Raw genomic sequence first — 18,579 nt, forward strand, 5'->3', positions numbered from 1 at the left:
GCACGATTCACCACAATTCCACCATTTAATGACAAAACACGGTGGCATAATTGTCATTGTGTTGGGTGGACGCTATTTGGAAATGTGATTGTAGGTTTTTTGTTTGTTTGTTTGTTTGTTTACGCGATGAACCTATTAATGCTGCAAAATACATTGATTAAGAAGTGAATTGCTATTCTTGTTTCAAACAAGTGAATTGTGTTGTGGCTCACCACGCAGTTCGTGGATGTGGAACATCAAGCCATAGGATACAGATGATAACCAGCTGGAAGAAGGAAGATGGAATTCAAACTGTGTGCTGATCCGGACAAGCTCTGGCCATGAATCATGAATCAACAGCATTTACTTGAGCCAATCTCTGAAGAACAGTACCATCTGTCACAAGATATAATCGACGTCTTACTGGATACTATGCCACGTTGGGTTGAAGTCAGAGCCGAATTTACACCCTCGGAGGCCCTAAACACTTTAAAGATGTTGGTGTATCCCTACATATGTAGTTCAAAATATAAACAATGTGAACCTTAAACTAAAATTTTATCAAAATTAAACAAAACTCACGGCCAGATGAAATATAATGTTTTTAATAGACTTCCACTTTATTTATATTTGAAAAGTTTTCACCTTTTTTATTGCAAAGTCTTTAATCAGATTTTAATCGTTATCTATGTTATTATTATTATTATTATTATTATTATTATTATTATTATTATTATTATTATTATTATTATTATTATTATTATTATTATCGTCATGAAGATTGTTTTTGACCAATTATGTGTGTGTGTTTTATCACTAACGTTGTACAAAAAGTATAGACATTTCAAATACTGCATACAAGTTTCTCCTGTTTTAATTTACGTTATATGGGAGGATTTTTCTCCTTCGATTTCGACCCTTGGCGGAAGCCTTCACTCTCTGAGTGCTATTGTTATTATTGTATACATCTCTATGTTTTTTAAATCTTTTTTTTAAATTTAATGTTAGAGCTCTTTTTGCAGATATTGATTCAACTGCACCATTTCCAGTATTGTACCATATGACCCATAGACTATGATAAATTCGGTTCTGAAAATTTTCTATGATGCCCCCCTTCCATTGACGACCTAAGCACATGCTTATCTTGTTTAATGGTTAATCCAGCTCTGGTTGAAGATTTACGTTCTTCGAAAGCAGGTTCCATCAAGTAGTAAGCAGTTTGTTTTTTTTTTTTCATAGTCTATTTCAAGGTGTAACATATTCCAAAGTTGCATATGCCAGTGAGCATAAATGATGATGTTATGGCACAATAAAATTTCGAGAAAAGAAAATCAACACAATGCTAAATTTCAAGATAAAGTAATTTTAAATATGTCTAAGAAATCTATAAGAAATTTTAGTAACATTATCATAGATACTATCCAAATACATTGTTATTAATGCTGTAAGTAATGAAGTGTTGCTAATTCGATACAGACATTTTTATTTACAAATTATATATATATAAGACTATATATATATAGATAGATAGATATAGATATAGATATAGATATATAGATATAGATATAGATATACTTTGGTATAATTTACGATGTTTGTCGTATACATTAAAAGGATTAAAACCTATTGTGATTTCATTAATTTCAATAGATGGCTATTCTTCTTTATTGAAGCCTCCATGATAAAATTCTATATTATAGTTTCCTATTTAATAGCCGCCATTCTGTAAAATGAAGATAGGGTTGTTTTGATAGGTTATTATCCATGTTTATACGACTACTTGGCTTTGATAACCTATGTTTTAACACCAGAATGTTGTTTGTTGGTTTCATTGTTCACTAAATATTAAATCATCGTTAAAATACATCCGTCATTTCTTCAAAATGACGTCTAAAATGTACTCGGTCTGGATTAGAACTGACTCCTAAGCTAAATTAATTCAATAATGATCCAAAGTCAATCATCAAAAATTAAGTTCTGTGGACCACAACTTTTTACAGAAGTATATCATGAGCCCACGACTATGTTCAAACAATTAAGTTGGAGTATTTTTTTTTAAAATTTGCCCATGATTAAACATGGTTGCTTGCACCCTCTCCTAGTGAAGCCACCAGTACAAACTGACGTAGTGTCACTTGAAAAAATAAAATTTTATGTTCAGTTAGCAATACTGTTAGTCTTAGTCTGGTGGTATTAGAGGGTTCGTCAAACAATTTCTCCTAAGGGTATTTGCATATTCTTTTTACAGGTAAAAGTTACAAGGGAGTTTTACGATAAATGGTTCACCCTATATATACAGAGTGGTCCATTTATAATGATAGTAGTAAATATCTCAGAAATCGTAAAGGGCGGAGAAGCGAAATTTTGCACCACTATAGGGAGAGGTATTTTGTAACATCACTGGAGGGACAGCATTGCATCCAATATAAAGTTATGTTTTTTTTTTCAAATGGCACTACGTCAGATTATTTCATATTTCAAATCAACATGTCAAACAAATCTTCATTTATTTATTATTCATTTATTTATTTATTACCACATTTATTATTCAGTGTTACAAACTAAGAATGTTATAGTATCACAAACATCCAAAGTTTGGAAATCTCTATAACACACACAGCACAACGGAGATGGACAAGATAATGTACATCGAAAGTACCTTAGCGTTGGATACCATGGTCATGGTATGACTTATTTCGAATGAACAGGAACGAAATTACAGAGGTTGAAATTTTTTTGAAAGGCTTTATTTCGAAAAAATGCTTAGGTAAATATCATATCTAGTTGCTTGTATGATTTGCAATTTATCTACAAATTATTTTGCCGTTTACAGCACTTTGAAATCTCAAACTGTTCCGAAGACACGTTAAACATTGATTAAGTTCGCAACACTGCTGAAAAGGGCATATTTGTGTAAATTATTCAATTTATTATATCACAATATTGCGAGCGGTGATTATATTCAATGAGAAAAAGCGGAAAGGCTATGGATTCCCGTGTGTTTTAATGTTTGACAGAAGATGTTTTTTTATATATCCTAACCTTTTAACCATTTTTTAATCATCCTTCATGTTTGTTATCCTTTTTGAAGTCTACTACAGGCCGATGAAGGAAGTAGCATCTTCCGAAAGCGCTACCTGTTGCATGTAGAAGAAAATTCTGCCACATATTTTTGCGGTAATAGCTTTTCCACTTTTTCTCATATTCAAATTAATGTTGTCTTCTTTCTCTTTTATAGCATTACAGCAATAGCTTTAGTAGCTGTAATTACAAGTTCTCGCAATTACCTGCTTTAAGCAGTGTTGCAAATTTCAGCAATGTTTTAAAATCCTGTGAAAATATTTTAATACCAACGAGTTTCGGAACACAGAAAATCCTTGTATTCTGAGAAGGAATTAAGTTCAAAATTGCTCTTTGAAAGTTTCGCATTTATCTAATTTTTCTCAACGTTTTGCAAACTTACGTGATTTTGCTTGATTCGAAAAGCTATGGTAAAAATATATAAATAAATAAATAGTATTAAAAAATAACATCACAAGATTTAAAAGATGAAAAAATGATAGTGATATAGTATTCCAATGATTTAACAACTAATAAGAGTATGTCTTTCGCATGGGCGTCCGCAAGGGGTGTCGAACGGGTCGACTGACCCTCCTGGAATCTAGTGAGTACAGCTAATATCTCTAAAATAAGAAGTAATTGTTTCGAATAAAAAATGTATGTATTTTTTAAAGAAAGAAGGACGTTATAAAACTGGAGCTTCATATTGTTTAAATACATAAAACATCTTATCTACGCATTTCTACTTGTGTGCTAGCTTTATATATATATATATATATATATATATATATATATATATATATATATATATATATATATATATATGTCGACTTGATGCAAAGATGTAAAATGCTTATTATGACAATATCTTGAAATTGTTTTCTTGGTACTCAAGAACAGATTACTTTAACCTCTTGAAGGGTCTTCCAAGTCAAATGTCAGGAAAACAAGGTAGCATTATTCCGTCTTCCCAAGTGACCAAAACTTCTTCGAAGAAAAAGGAGGAGACACACTCATCGTTAAAAATATGCATTGCTCTTTCTCTCTCAATCTCTGGGTTGCTTATACAAAATCCCTACAAACACGTAACTTGGTTTGGGTCAGGTGCACAATTGAAAATAAATATTTGAATTCGGTGGGCGGTTTCCTCTATAAATCGAACAAAGGCGTTGTTTGTGTCTTCCTAGGAGAGCAAGGACAAGCACGCAAAACGAAACATCTTTAAAAATAAAGGGGGACATGAGTTCGCTGGCTTGTGGCTGGCTCGCTCTCTTTTTCTTTGTTGAAACAAGGAAAGAAACACTATTTATTTCCTCCCTTTCTCCTCCCCCTTACCCGTATTCAAAAGCAAGACCCATAAAGCTATGACTTGGTACTTGTCACCAATAATGGCTACTCGCTACACCATCTGTTGCCAGTTTGGCATTATAAATTTTTATTTGTGGTAGCTAGTCAATGCTTCAAGTAAAAGAGGTCAAGTTAGTTCAGTTGAGTTTTTAATTGTGTGGAAACTGCTTGTTGATATTTGTTTCCAATTTATTTTAATTTGTGCGTGTAATTAAACTAATAGTAGCCTTTTTCTCTGCTCCGACAATGGACAGGGAAAAAACAAAGATTGATATATTCTTAAAAGAAACTACTTTTCTAAAGATACTTCTTCTGCAGTAAGTGTTGGTGCAAAAGTGGAGTTAAGTGATAGTGGAGAAGTAGAGTTATCAAATGACAGCGAAGTGAGTGTATTTTCCTCCAAATGTCTCAAATTTAATTCCACATTTTCTGACAGTGTTTTTAGTGATGTGATCAGCTATAACTCCAAAGATATTGGGAATTATGTTGATTTAAATTCCCAGGCATGTTTGTCGGACACTGACAGGTATGATCTAGTATCTCCATGGCAGCCTACCAAACGTATAATTTTAAACAAGATGCTGTGACTGGAAAGCGTCCTTTTCTATACAAATGGTTTAGTCAGTTTCCTTGGCTTTCATACTCTAGAAAGCTACAGAGAGGGCTATGTAGGCATTGTGTTTTATTTCGGCCACCTATAAAAAGGGGATTTCAGGGGTCTTTTATTGTAACTCCATTCCAAAAGTACAATAACTTTTTTGCCTGTGCTCGTTTACACGAAAAATCTGAATGGCACATCGCATCCACAGAACGTGTTCAAGCTTTTTCAAACGTTAAGACTAACAAATTTTTACCTTTTGAACAGAAAGTAAACGAAGCAGCTCAGAAACAAGTTGAGGAGAACAGGGAAAAAGCTATCATCTCTTATTGAGTCAATTGTATTTTATGCAACACATGACTTATCTTTGAGAGGGAAGGATTTCAATTCCGGTAATATCTATGATCTTCTCCAATTTAGGGTGGATTCTGGCGATGGTTTATTAAAACAGTGCTTTGAGACTGGAGCTGAAAACGCCAAGTATGTGTCAGTACGTATTCCGAATGAGCTTATATCAATTGCTGGTAATGTTTTATTCCGAAATTATATAAAACCTAAGTCTTATGTCTTCCAAGTACTACAGCGTGCTGGCAGACGAGACAGCCGATATTGCGGGTATAGAACAATTATCGATAGGATTCGATTTTATGACCCCAGTGAAAATAAGGTACGCGAAGACTTCATCGGATTCATTCCATTAAATGAGTTCAATGCAGAACACATTGCTAAGACAATTCTAAAGGTTTTCGAGGAGACCAGCTTATCTGAATGTGAACTTGTTGGACAAGGCTTTGATGGCTCTTCTACCATGGCAGGGTGTAGTAATCGAGTGCAACGTATTATTAGGAAAAATGTCCAAAAGCATTTTTTTACCACTCCGTTTCACATAAGCTAAATCTTGTTGTTAACAAATTGTGTTCCGTTTCTGACATACGCAACACCGTCGACACTGCTAAAGAAATCATTACTTTCTTTCGTGAAAGCCCATTGAGAAAGAAACTTATTCCTGGCATCCCACTCCTTGCAGATACTAGATGGACTTCTAAATACAGTAGCATAAAAATATTTTCTGAACACTTTGTTCAAATAATGCGTGCATTAGAAGACTTATCTATAAATTCTTCTGTTTCACATATAAGAAACAATGCTTATCACCTTTTCTGTGCAGGATCTGCAGGTAGTTTCATAGTTTCTTTGGTAATTATCAGTGATTCTTCTTCCTATCTTGAGTCAGTGACGCAAATTTTAAAAGGAATCCAATTGAACTTAATAGCAGCAAAGTCTCATATCAATGAGTTGATTGGTATATTTAGAAATCACAGAGTAAACGCAGAAGAAACTTTTGAAGCGATTTTTCAGAAAGTGCAATAGTGTAGCGAAAGAACTTGATATTCACTTAACAGTTCCAAGAACTTCGTCTCGACAAGTTCATCGTGCTAATCCCCCTTCTACTTGCACAGAACAATATTATTGCAGAGCAATTTTTGTCCCATACATCGATTCTCTTTTACAGTCACTAAATAACAGATTTTCTGAGGATAATAGTCCAGGTTTCTCTCTGTTTGCATTACATCCATCCGAGATGAGAAATCTTTCTGTTTCAGTTCTTGCAGAAGATGGAAGAAGTAAGCCGAACGTACAAGATAGAAAATTTCATCTCTCAGGCAGAATGCTGGTTTGATTTGTGGTGACATAGAAATCTGGATTCTGCCAATTTAGAAAAACTCACTCTTTTCAACTTGATAGACCAATCTATATTTTACCCAGCAATAAAAGAGGCAATTCAAATTTCTATTACACTTCCTGTTACAACTTGTACCGTTGAAACAAGTTTTAGTACATTAAGGCGTGTTAAAACTTGGTTAAGATCTACCATGTCTGAAGAACAATTGACAGGATTATGCATGATGAGTCTCCATCGAGAAACTGTACAAAAGAACAAAACAGAATGTATATCTACTGTATTGGATGCCTTCGGAAAAGAGGCAAGACGTGTACAATTTTTGTTCAAAAAGTAACGCATATAAAGTATTGATTGGTTATTATTCGTGTGCTATGTGAATCTTGTTTTAATATTTATTCGAGTAATTTAGATGAAGCAAATTTAGTGTTTTTTTAATTAACCACGTGACTTTGAAAAGAGCCATTATCAAACAAACTTCCCACATATGCAAAATTTCTGCATTAGTAGTACTTCATGAACTGTGATTCGTATAATGAATAATAAAGGATAGAAATTCATACTTCAAATCAAACAGTAAACTAATTAGTTGTGTGAGTGAAATCTGAAATGGTTTTAGTTACCAGAAATATGAGGACGTTGGCAGACTGATAATGATCTTTATTGTGATAATCCTGAATGTGGTCTTTCCTGCTATTGGTAAGTAATATATACTTTTTTCTTTTAAATTTTCTGTTCAGCGTTGATAAAAGTTTATGTTGTTCTTATATGAATAAAACGTATTTCCATTTGACTCGAAGTGCATATGTCATATTGACTTGTTAAATAACAGGAGAAAGAAAGAAATATTTTAAAAGAGGACTCTGGGAAAGTTTGTGCTACAAAAATTTTGAAGTAGTCTGTACAATCTTGGTGTACAATGTATATAGATTAATTTTATGTAATCCATTTTGTCATCTAATTTCATTTCGTATTTGTTGTCTTTCGTAGTTTTACAATAATAATGGTATCATCAAAATAAATAATATTTTCATGTTTTGTAGTAATAGAAAAGGGAAAATGCTACTAAAAGAAAGCAGGGGTGTCATTTTAGATCATTTCAGATTTGGCTTGGGGGGAGGAGAAGGCCCCCACCGACATAATATTTTCACGGGTTTTACTAGTATATTAGTAGACAGTTGAGTAAAGTATATTGTTTCTCAAACTTAGGGAGGGGAAGTTGCCCTCTGACCCCTAAACGACCCCCTGAAAGGAGGTCGTGACTTTTTTTTTTCGAAAATACGGGAGCACATTAAATGGTTAAATATCTTTCTCAATCCTCCAGACCACAATTACTTCGATTTTTATCTTTATAATAATAATAATAATAATAATAATAATAATAATAATAATAATAATAATAATAATAATAATAATAATAATAATAATAATAATAATAATCTCCTGGAATGTATGCAACATATTAATCTTTATAGGGCTTGGAGTTTGTGTAATCTGAGTTCCCAACAAGACAAAAATCATATAATAGCAAGCTAATCTTTTTGACCCCCTCTGCGAAATTTTCTACGGACGCCTCTGGTCTTTCGTACATTTTGATCTTTTGAAGTTTGTGATACATTTTTGATGAGAAAAACACTATCTTTCATATGGCATTACTGAATGAAGAATGTGCTTTTAATAATATTTCATAATATTTTGTCTGTTTTAAGGTCTTATATCACATATTTTGAAGGTTGTTTTGGCTCATCTGAAAAATTATTTTTTAAACTTAAGCCCTTATGACCATACATCAAAGATATACTCATATATGTTTATGTCACAACAATTCAAAAATTAAGATGGTACACTTACCTATGAAAAAAGACGAAAAAGAGGAGAAAGAAATCAATTACAATGCACTTATTTTCTTTGTAAGATTCGATACCAATTATGCGAGGTGGATGGAACGGCTTTCTATCAGAAACAATTTGTTGAGTCCATAAGAATAAGTTAAGCCGGAAAAGCGATCTGATTATTATCATCACCTTTAAAGACGGTTGTATAACAGAGATTATCAAAAGTTTATGACACATTATAAATTAATATTTTCTTAAAAATAAGGAGTAGGAATACAGTACAGTCCCTAAAACTCGGCACTCCAGAATCCGGTAGGCAGAGTAACTCGGTCAAGGATGTTATAAAATAGAGGAACTGCCCATACGTATCTTTATCATATGAACTCAATGAAGCCAAAAAACAACCGAGCATCGTCTGAGCCAGCAGGTCTGATTGGCTATTCTCGTTTCCGCCATGATTGCTCGCTCGAAACATTCCAATCTTAGTGGCGCGGAGTGGGCAGAGTAGGTGTAACGAAGCTTTGACGTATGGCTTCACGATTTTGTTGTACGGGCAGATCCTCTATTTTATAGCATCCTTGAGCTTGGCCACACCCTGGCCGGGCGAAAAATCCCCCTGGGAACTAAAGACTGTCGAAACCGCCCTTTAGTATTTTGAACAAGGTGCGTTGCCTTTGTCTTTAGTCGAATGGACTTATTGTTCCTCTTCGCTGTCTTCGTGATGAATTAGCAAACACAGAGTGCAGTGCAGAAAACAAGACTTTTCTTTTTTTGGTTTATTTTTAAAAAGAAAGTAGCCAGTCGGCGTGACAAACATCTTGGCATTTGAAGGCGGCGCTCCAAGTTCCCTTTAAATGCTGCTAGCAAATGAAAGGCCAGCGGTATTGCCACGTTTATTTTGCACACATCCACGTCTATCCCCTGTCACCTGATCGCGCTGTAGTTTGTCTGCTTACCCATGCCCACAACCCTTTACCACTTGGCAACGTCACGCCAGAGCTTGCGTTTTATTCGTTTAGCTGAAATACCAAGATGGTTGTCACAGGCCTTAGTTAATTTTCATCATAGACAGCTTTATGCCTTCATAAAGTATTTTTCTGAGGTCTTGTCTTAATCAGGTAAATTAATGTACAGTGTGTATTCATTAATTTTCGTTCTCATGTATAGTAAGGGCTCTATGCCTTCATAAAGTACGTACTTTTCCTTTGTTTAAGAGTAATTGGCCATTTTTTTCTGTGTTGTATTCTCAAGCAACCAATACATACAAGTACAGTACTGTATTTTCTGAGGAAATACTTGTATTTATTCTTTTTAAACCCCATTCCCGATAACCCGCATTTTCACAAACTTGGCCACCCTGCGGTCCACATGAGGCCGAGTTTTCGGGACTCTACTGTACGATGAAAATTATATTAATTAAAAAGAGTTTATTAATATTATATTCATTAAGACAAAGTTATAGTAGTCTCGTTTATTTGAGATTCTATTAGTCTGGGATCTACATTATCTAAGGAAATGTCTAAACGTAATGAATTTTCTTTTTTTTAAAAAAAGAATATTTAAAGATTAGCAAGTAATGAAAGAACGGTTAGGTTCCTATATAAACCAATGCTTCTTCTCCAGAATAGGAAATCTATTTCTTGTTGTATTACTAGAATATACTCTGATATTTCTTTTACGTTCTATTATAATTAATAGAAAGTGTTCAAACTGGTTACCAAACGACAAAGCTATTTCTGTTTGGCTGATCTCATATACATGGGATACACATAAATAAAAATTACAAATACTTAAAAATACTAAAAAAGATCCAGAACGAACACACACACACACTGATTACTACTATCAGCGTACTTAATACACTATATCAATATTGGCTCTTGCATGTCCTTATTTTACAAGTTGGGGAAATGAAGATACTTAACTTTTCCTCATTATTTAATATTATAATTTTGGTAGAACAAACGGTACTCGGGTGTTTTGTCCCTCACCTTTCATTATGAAAACTATAAAAGTATTTTATACAGTTTATATAACACAGATCACAAATAAATGATTCCTATAAGTCTGTCAGAATTCCTCAAGGTTAAGTGCAAATAAACCTCCTGCCCATTGCAGCACGGACATAGCGTTAGAAGAGTTTCTCCTGGCCGTCGCAGCTTTGAGAGAAAGTAGTGCCTCTTGCCCGTTGCAGCTAGGCATATTGGTGAGAAAAGGCCAGTTGAAACCTGATCTCTTCTGCCTTGGAGCGTCCGTTTATATAGCCACCTTCGGAAGTGGAGTTTATGGAGGGGTGTCAAGGAGGGTTTTCTCCGTGTTCCGTCGATGACGGTTATATCCATCGTCTGCTTGCTGTAATGATGTTGAAGCACGTGGCTTTGTTTATCCATATGAAACACATGGTGTTCACTACAAACATTTTGTATCCGTTTCAAATTACACTGCTAATGGACATGTAGGTTAATGAGTATGCAACTAAATGCTATTTCTAGAGTCGATTAAGACTTTAAAATTAAAGAAATATTTGAGCAGTGTTGGTCACGTCAATTGTTTTCCATTTCTTTAATAACTTCTCTGTGCTGTATAACATGTTTAAGTTCAATAATTCTTTGTGTAAAACATACATTGAATATGCAGTACAATGGCAAATGGGGATTGAGGGATATATACGTATAAGTTCTGTTATACCCAGCTTTGAAGTTTTGCAGACCATTACTTAACACGATTAACAATGATCATATGTTGTACAAGCATTTTCAGAGTTTTCATTTCACAAATCTTTGCTGCTAACCAGGCCCGTAGCCAGCCCAAAAATGTAGGGGGGTAGAAGTTAGGGGGGGCCGACCCAACCATATTATAGTTACTCACCATATTATAGTTCATTTGCAAGTCTACCGTCAAAATTTAGGGGGACCAGTGAAAATTTAGCGGGGGCCCGGCCCCCTAGCTCCCCGTGGATACGGGCCTGCTGCTAACTATAAGTATTCCTAATATTATGAGGAGGATTTAGATTTAGATTTCTGGGCTTTCGACATCTATGGCCATGTTAACCAGTCACGTTTGAGGGATGACGTCCCTCGGTGATCACACTATCCAGGAAAAGGAAAGAAAGAAAGGATCGGGGAAGGATGGAAGCGACCTGAGACCTACGTGTTTAGGTACCACCCTGGCATTTGCCTGGTATGAATGAGGAAACCCCAGGAAAATCACGTTCAGGATGGCTGGCCTGAAAAGGCTCTGTACACATTTTTGACCAAGTGCTCCCCACCGGGAATCGAACCCGGACCGCTCGCACCGAAGGCTAGAGCGTTAGCGACTACACTACGCGGGGCCACACGTATTATTTTGATAACCATTATGTTTATAGTAATAATCAAATAATAAATAGTCCCATCTTCGTTTTTTTTTTCAGATCAATAAATGTGATTATTTACCTAGGTAGTTTTAAATTGCATAAATATATTTTGATGCTAAATACAGAAGGTCTTTCGGTTTATATCGGACCGATTTTGAAGGGCCTTCATCTTGAAATACACCTTGCCGTCACCACTGATGGTATTTAATTGGACCTCCAGCCCTATGGACTATTACCCAACATCTCAATTTTCACTGCAATAACCTACTTTGGTCCACAGCAATAGACGTTCCATCTTATTGCTGTTACAGGTTCAACATAACCAGCAAAGTGATGTTGTAAATGTCGTTTAAACAGTCCAAATGCACAAATATCAATTGGTCTGGTTTCAGGGATTTTGACAGGAATATCATGAAAGGGGATAACAGGGATTACCGTCTCCTGCTCCATGTTGTGAGAAAACCTGAGCGGATGCCTGGACGCTTTGTACATGTCGACCCGCACTTGGTTGTTATTAGATTGGGGTCATGATGTATTACTAGAAATAGGCAGCCTTCATTTTCACGTTTTAGTCTCTGAACTTTGCGCATCAACAATTTCCTCTTGTAATAGCATCCGTTGACAATCACGGTTCTCTGCCATAAACTTTCTTTGTGCTTGTGGTAAAAGTCGATACGTCCCTTGCACGAAACGTTACAGTACGCAGTTGCCCGAATGTTACCATTACGCGTGAGATGAATGTATGTTGTCGCGAGAGACCCGGGTTCGATTCCCGGCGGGAGCTCATGTGGTTCGGATTCCACGTTAATCAGTAGGTCCACGACTCATATAGCTTCGCTGCTGAACGGGACGAAAAACTCAAAAATCAATCAATCAATCAATCAATCAATGTATGCATCATCCAATATGAAATCCAGTTTCCATTTTGCACTCCTCGCAAATGTTTTCCTATAGTTTGCGGGAGTTTTCTTTTCTATATTCAGCAATGTAGTACCTGAGGAAGTCGTGGTTGACAGTTGACTGTACCAGAGTTAATATCTGAGGCAAGACACGTTGGCTTGGTGGATTCTTCTGGCTTGTCAATCGATAATTTCTAAAATGTACCTTGCTGATATCCTCCAATGGGCCTATTTTCGCTGAATGTTTCTGCACGAGCCAAACTTCTGTTTGCATGCCCACGATAGCTTTAGCTATGTTCATTCCGATGTTAAACATTTTCTCGACACTATTTCGCTATTTGGTTTTACGAAAAAGAAAAAGAGCTCCACGATGTACTCTTCTAAATAATTTTTGGTGGCAATTCACGAGTACCAAAACGACATTAACACTGCAACCAGAGATAGCACACTGGTAACGACATAAACTTCATGTTGCTGGCGCAAGTACGTGTATCAGTAACGTTGCCAAATCGTTCACATATAAACCGAACAATCTTCTGTTATACTGTTACATACTTCAATTTTATTAGAAAAGTATAGAAGTCCTTACCTCAGCATAAGCTAAAATGGTGACCCAAAAAACTTTGGAAGGTCGTGGAATGGATAATGAACCCCAGAAAAACACCATTAGGGGAAGTGGAATTGATAACAAGCTTGCAGTTGTCATTTGATAAATTATCACCATAATATAGAATAGAGTCTCTGTATTGGATATTATGAAATACCATAAAGATCTTATGAAGAATAAGAACGGCGAATGTTCGAGTAGATATTTCTCTTCTATGTTAAAGTCGTGTTCTCCGATGCTACTGCTGTAAGAAATCAACATTATTAAATTAATATATCACCTGTTTATTTCAAGAGTGACATAACTCTAAAATCACCCTTATTGACTTACGGGCAGAAAATGAAAGCTAATCTTGATGTGTATCTCTGGTAGATCCTTTATCTTTCACATGTGCCCATGTTGGCGCTGCTGTTGATGTGTATTTTCCCAAACCTTCCTCGAAAGAGAAGGGGCAAGTTGCTTTGGCCAAGATTCTTCAATAATTGAATATTGACAGGGTTGCCACCTTAGTCGGACTTCGCTGTGCACTGTCTTGTTGTTAGTCATTGACCAAACGACTGAATGACAAATTGGCAACACAGTCAAGGTCATTCACTTCTTTTCCCAAAGCAAAAGGATGATTTCCTACGTGAGAGGGCGGCGGGGGGTGGGGCCGAGATGTGTTTCACATATTTTCCGAGGGCACACTTGAAATAGAAATGCTCTAAAAAAATATATATATATATTCATAAATGTGCTTCCAAAACTGGGCGCTAGAGAGCACTTGTGTCGTTCTTGCACCAAATTGTTTTCACCGCGTTCCGAAACTTTCAAACGCTTCTCCTGAAAAGTTAGGGATTTTGAGTTATGTTACTCTTGAAATAAATAGGCGATATATAAACAAGTTTATGAAACACAAAACTATGTCTTTGTAGGACTATCGCAGGGATTTAGCCACGGTATCAAATGGCTCCCCCTCCCTTAAATGGGGCTCATCTGATAAGTGTTTATTAAACTAATTTAATACTTACAGCAAGTGAAAAATGTTTATGATGTGGAATATGGAAGATAAATAATTTTATAAAATTAAACCACATCAACATGTTAAAATAATTGCGAACTTTACAAATACAACACTTAATGCAATACTGATTAATTAACTACTTCATTACTTTCATTTACCTAACTAGATGCAAACAGTTGTGAATCTACATGGCACAAAGTTCCGTCAGTCCTTTAAGTATAAAATAATTCAACTGTGTAAATTGTAATTATATAAACTGTAAATATATGTAAAATGTAAATATATATATATATGACTAAATTGCAATGTATTTCTTTCTTATTTCAGTCTGATACAAGTGATTATATCATTGAAGAACGCATCGTCACAAGCATCGGCGCAAATCTGTCTTCAACATTGGGGGGGACGGGTAAGACCGTTCATATATATATATATATATATATATATATATATATATATATACAGTGGTCGAAGTGAGACGGTATGCGGTGGTATGCCATACCGCCTCTGGTTTTTCAGTAATGAGGACATACCGTCTGTTTTTTCAGTGATCAAGACAATATTTAAACAGCCGGTATGTTGAGTCAAAATCATAATGAAACACACCACCTCTGCTTTTTTTCCACTTCGAACACTATATATATATAAAAGCGATGCTCAAAATATTTATGAAGTTGAAAAACAATGATGTGAAGAATCAGGGGACAGAATTGTCTTCAGTGGCGTATTTAGGAGGCTATCGGGCTCAAGCTCCCCCCGAAATAAATTTGTTAGTTTTTCGCATTATACGTACAACAATAATCCTTCTAACCATTTCTAAGAATGTCATTGACTTTCCATTTTCTTATGCTATTTGTTCAGAAATAATACTGTATTTGCCAAATTTCATTCCATGTAAGAACTGCGTCCTTTTGTTCTTTCTTTCGTCCTTTCTACTTTTCTGTTTCTTTTTCTTGACGTTACCTTCTTTCATTTCGTCTATCATACTTTATCGACCATTGTCAGTTGTGATTCAAGTCGGCCGTCATCAGTAACACCAAAACTAAGAGGAGTTGATAAGCGAAACTGGTGTTCCACACCAACTTGCGCGGATATCAACATGACAGGACTTTAGTTATTATAACAAAGAAAAAATTATATCGTTTAGTTATTTTTAAAAGAAGGAAATGTTTGAATTTTGAAAAATCAAAACGGGGTAATAATTAGCCCGGGAAATTAGGAAGGCCAAGAGGATGCTTCCTTTTTCTTGTATGAATAGAATAAAGGATTAGATTCACTAATAAATTTTATATCATATCATATAGGATTTATCGGTCTGCAATTCTTGCCATTATAACTTCAATTTATGCATAAATTAAAATATATTTAATTCTCAAACTCAGAGGGGCAATTGCCCACTTCTTTCCTTGTATTGGGCATAGCCCCTCGAAACAAAATCCTAAGTACGCCATTGGTTTTCTTCAACATTGGGAGGTGGGAGAAGGGAAATGAAGGGAAATGAAACTCATATTACGGTAGATGAATCTGATCAACTGTTGTAGAGTATATTATATATTAGGCGATGTAGATGAAGTAGTAATACATATCAGTATTACAAATCACTGCCGTGAACACATTCTGAAATCTGAATACATGCATATTTATAACTGGTATGTTTCTAATTAGGCATCCACAAAGATCCACGTTAAAATTGTTTTATAATAATATAAATAATGACCTCCCAAAAACTATGAAGAAAGAATATCAATTATGTATGACGCAACAATACTCTTTGAGCAAAATGATGATAATCTCAATCAAGGACGCCGATTTCTCTGTAAATTTGGGGGGGAGGCATTCATGAAAAATACATAAAACAATACATATAACAATAAAAATACATATAAAAATACATATTCATAAAAATACAGGGGATCCACGTGAGCTTTTGGGGAACCTCCGACCTCCCAGGATCGGCCCCCTTGTTCTCAATAACATTGAAGGAATCATTACAGAAATCTAACGCATGTCATATACTCTTTAGTTAACAGATGTAACCTTAAGATTATGGAGAAAAATATTCCAGCAAATTAATTCTTTTCTTTGCTTACGAAGCATCCTCTCTCAAAAGAAAAATTGGGACGCGCGGAAATACGTAGCAACAAACCATAGTTGGAACGAGCAGAAAAGAGAAAACAAGCAAAAATTACGTTGGCTACAAAATCCGAATGAAATAACTACACAAAATTTCGTAGACATCAGGCGGGAAACTTCCAAAACTTTTAGAACAAAGAAACGCGATTTTTTGAAAGCTAAAATTTAGGAACTTGAAGATAATAGTAAAAATAAAAACATTCGGGACATGTATAAAGGGATCAACGAATTTAAGAAAGGCTATCAATCTCGTGCTTATATTAAAGAAAGCTGATAGAACAGTTCTCACTGATACAGATAGAATTTTAAAAAGATAGAAATATTTCTTTAACGATTTGCTTAACACGCAGCAAAAACTAATGTGCGTCGAGAAAGGGAGATACACACTGCAGAAAAGTATGTTCCAGAACCCAACCGAATAGAACTAGAAATCACTATAAAGAAATTAAAGAAACACAAATATCTGGGTGTAAACAAAATTCCGGCTGAGTCAATTTTAGCCGGAGGCGAAAAATTGTGGAACAAGATACACAAACTCATTCTCCTTATCTACGACAAGGAAGAATTACCGCAAGACTGGAAATAATCAAACATTGTTCGAATCAACAAGAAGGGCGACAAAACTGACTGTAATAATTATCGAGGCATCTCTCTTCTGTCAACAGCCTATAAAATCCTTTCAAACATTCTATTAGCAAGATTGACCCCATACGCAGATGAAATGATTTGAGATTATCAGTGTAGATTTAGACGAAATCGATCAACTATCGGCCAAATATTTACCATTCGCCAAATACTCGAAAAGAAGTGGGAATACAGTAGCCCGGTATATCAACTATTTATTGATTTTAGAAAGGCTTATGACTCGGTTAGGAAGGAAACAGTGTACAACGCTCTTACAGAATTTGGAATACCGAAAAAGCTAATTAGATCAATTAAGGCATGTTTAAATGAATCCCAAAGTGTAAAGTCCGGGCAGGAAAATTTTTGGCCACGAGATTTCACGTCGAGAATGGCCTGAAACAAGGAGATGCGTTGTTGACATTATTATTTAATTTTGTGCTGGAATACGCTCTAAGGAAAATCAAAGATAGCAACCAGGGCCTACAATTGAACGGTATTCACCCGGTTATTGCATATGCTGATGATGTAAATTTAATAGGGGATGACAGGAGAACAATAGAAAGAAATGCACAGATCTTATTAAACGCTTGCAGGGGCATGGGTTTAGAAGCAAATGCAGAGAAAACTAAATACATGGAAGTATTAGTCGGGACCGTAATACGGTAAATTATGGATGCGTTAAAATATTAAATAATTCTCTTGATAAAGTGGATACTTTCAAATATATAGAATCAATATTAACAGACGAAAACCATATTCACGAACAAGTTAAATGTCGACTAAAAGCAGGGAATTCGTGTTACTATTCGGTTCAAATCTCATAAAAAACTAACTAACTCCATGGCCTATGGAACCCGGAGGTTCAGTGCCGCGTTCACAAAAGCTCTCCAATGACTTCTATCCTTAGCTAATTGCATCCAGTTTCTACTTTGTATTCCTATCTCTGCGAGATCCATCTTAATATTGTCCTCCCATCTGCGCCTAGGTCTTCCTAATGGTCGTTTTCCTATGGGTCTACCAGTCAAGACTTTGAAAGCGTTTCTACTTTCTTCCATTCTAGCTACATGACCTGCCCACCTAAGCCTCCTAGACTTGACGATCCTAACAATGTTGGGTAAACCGTATAAACTATGTAGTTCCTCATTATGAAGCTTCCGCCATTCCCCATTCTCGTTCCTCTTGGGTCCGAATATTCTTCTCAGGATCCTGTTCTCAAATACTTTCACTCTATGTTCTTCCCTCAGAGTAAGCGACCATGTTTCACAACCATACAGAACAACAGGCATGATTATCGTTTTATATATTTTAAGCTTCAAATTCCTCGACAGAATTCGCGACGACAAGAGATTTTGAACCGAATAGTAACACGAATTCCCTGCTTTTAGTCGACATTTAATTTCTTCGTTAATATGATTTTCGTCTGTTAATATTGATCCTAAATATTTGAAAGTATCCACT

General features: G+C 35.4%; 1 protein-coding gene across 2 annotated transcripts in view; it reads right to left on the reverse strand.

Moving 5' to 3' along the window:
• LOC145679667 (piezo-type mechanosensitive ion channel component-like) overlaps window positions 1-18,579 on the reverse strand; it is a 215,593-nt gene that overhangs the window by 128,181 nt on the left and 68,833 nt on the right. For both annotated transcript variants that reach the window (XM_081750243.1, XM_081750242.1), the window contains exons 5-6: window positions 13,344-13,605; window positions 8,517-8,689 (exon numbers count right to left, since the gene is read on the reverse strand). In XM_081750243.1, the coding sequence (XP_081606369.1) occupies window positions 8,517-8,689; window positions 13,344-13,605 (435 nt within the window). The remainder of the gene's footprint in view (window positions 1-8,516; window positions 8,690-13,343; window positions 13,606-18,579) is intronic.

Source organism: Thermobia domestica, chromosome 2, assembly GCF_964235325.1.
Source record: "Thermobia domestica chromosome 2, izTheDome1.hap1.1, whole genome shotgun sequence".
Classification (NCBI taxonomy): domain Eukaryota; kingdom Metazoa; phylum Arthropoda; class Insecta; order Zygentoma; family Lepismatidae; genus Thermobia; species Thermobia domestica.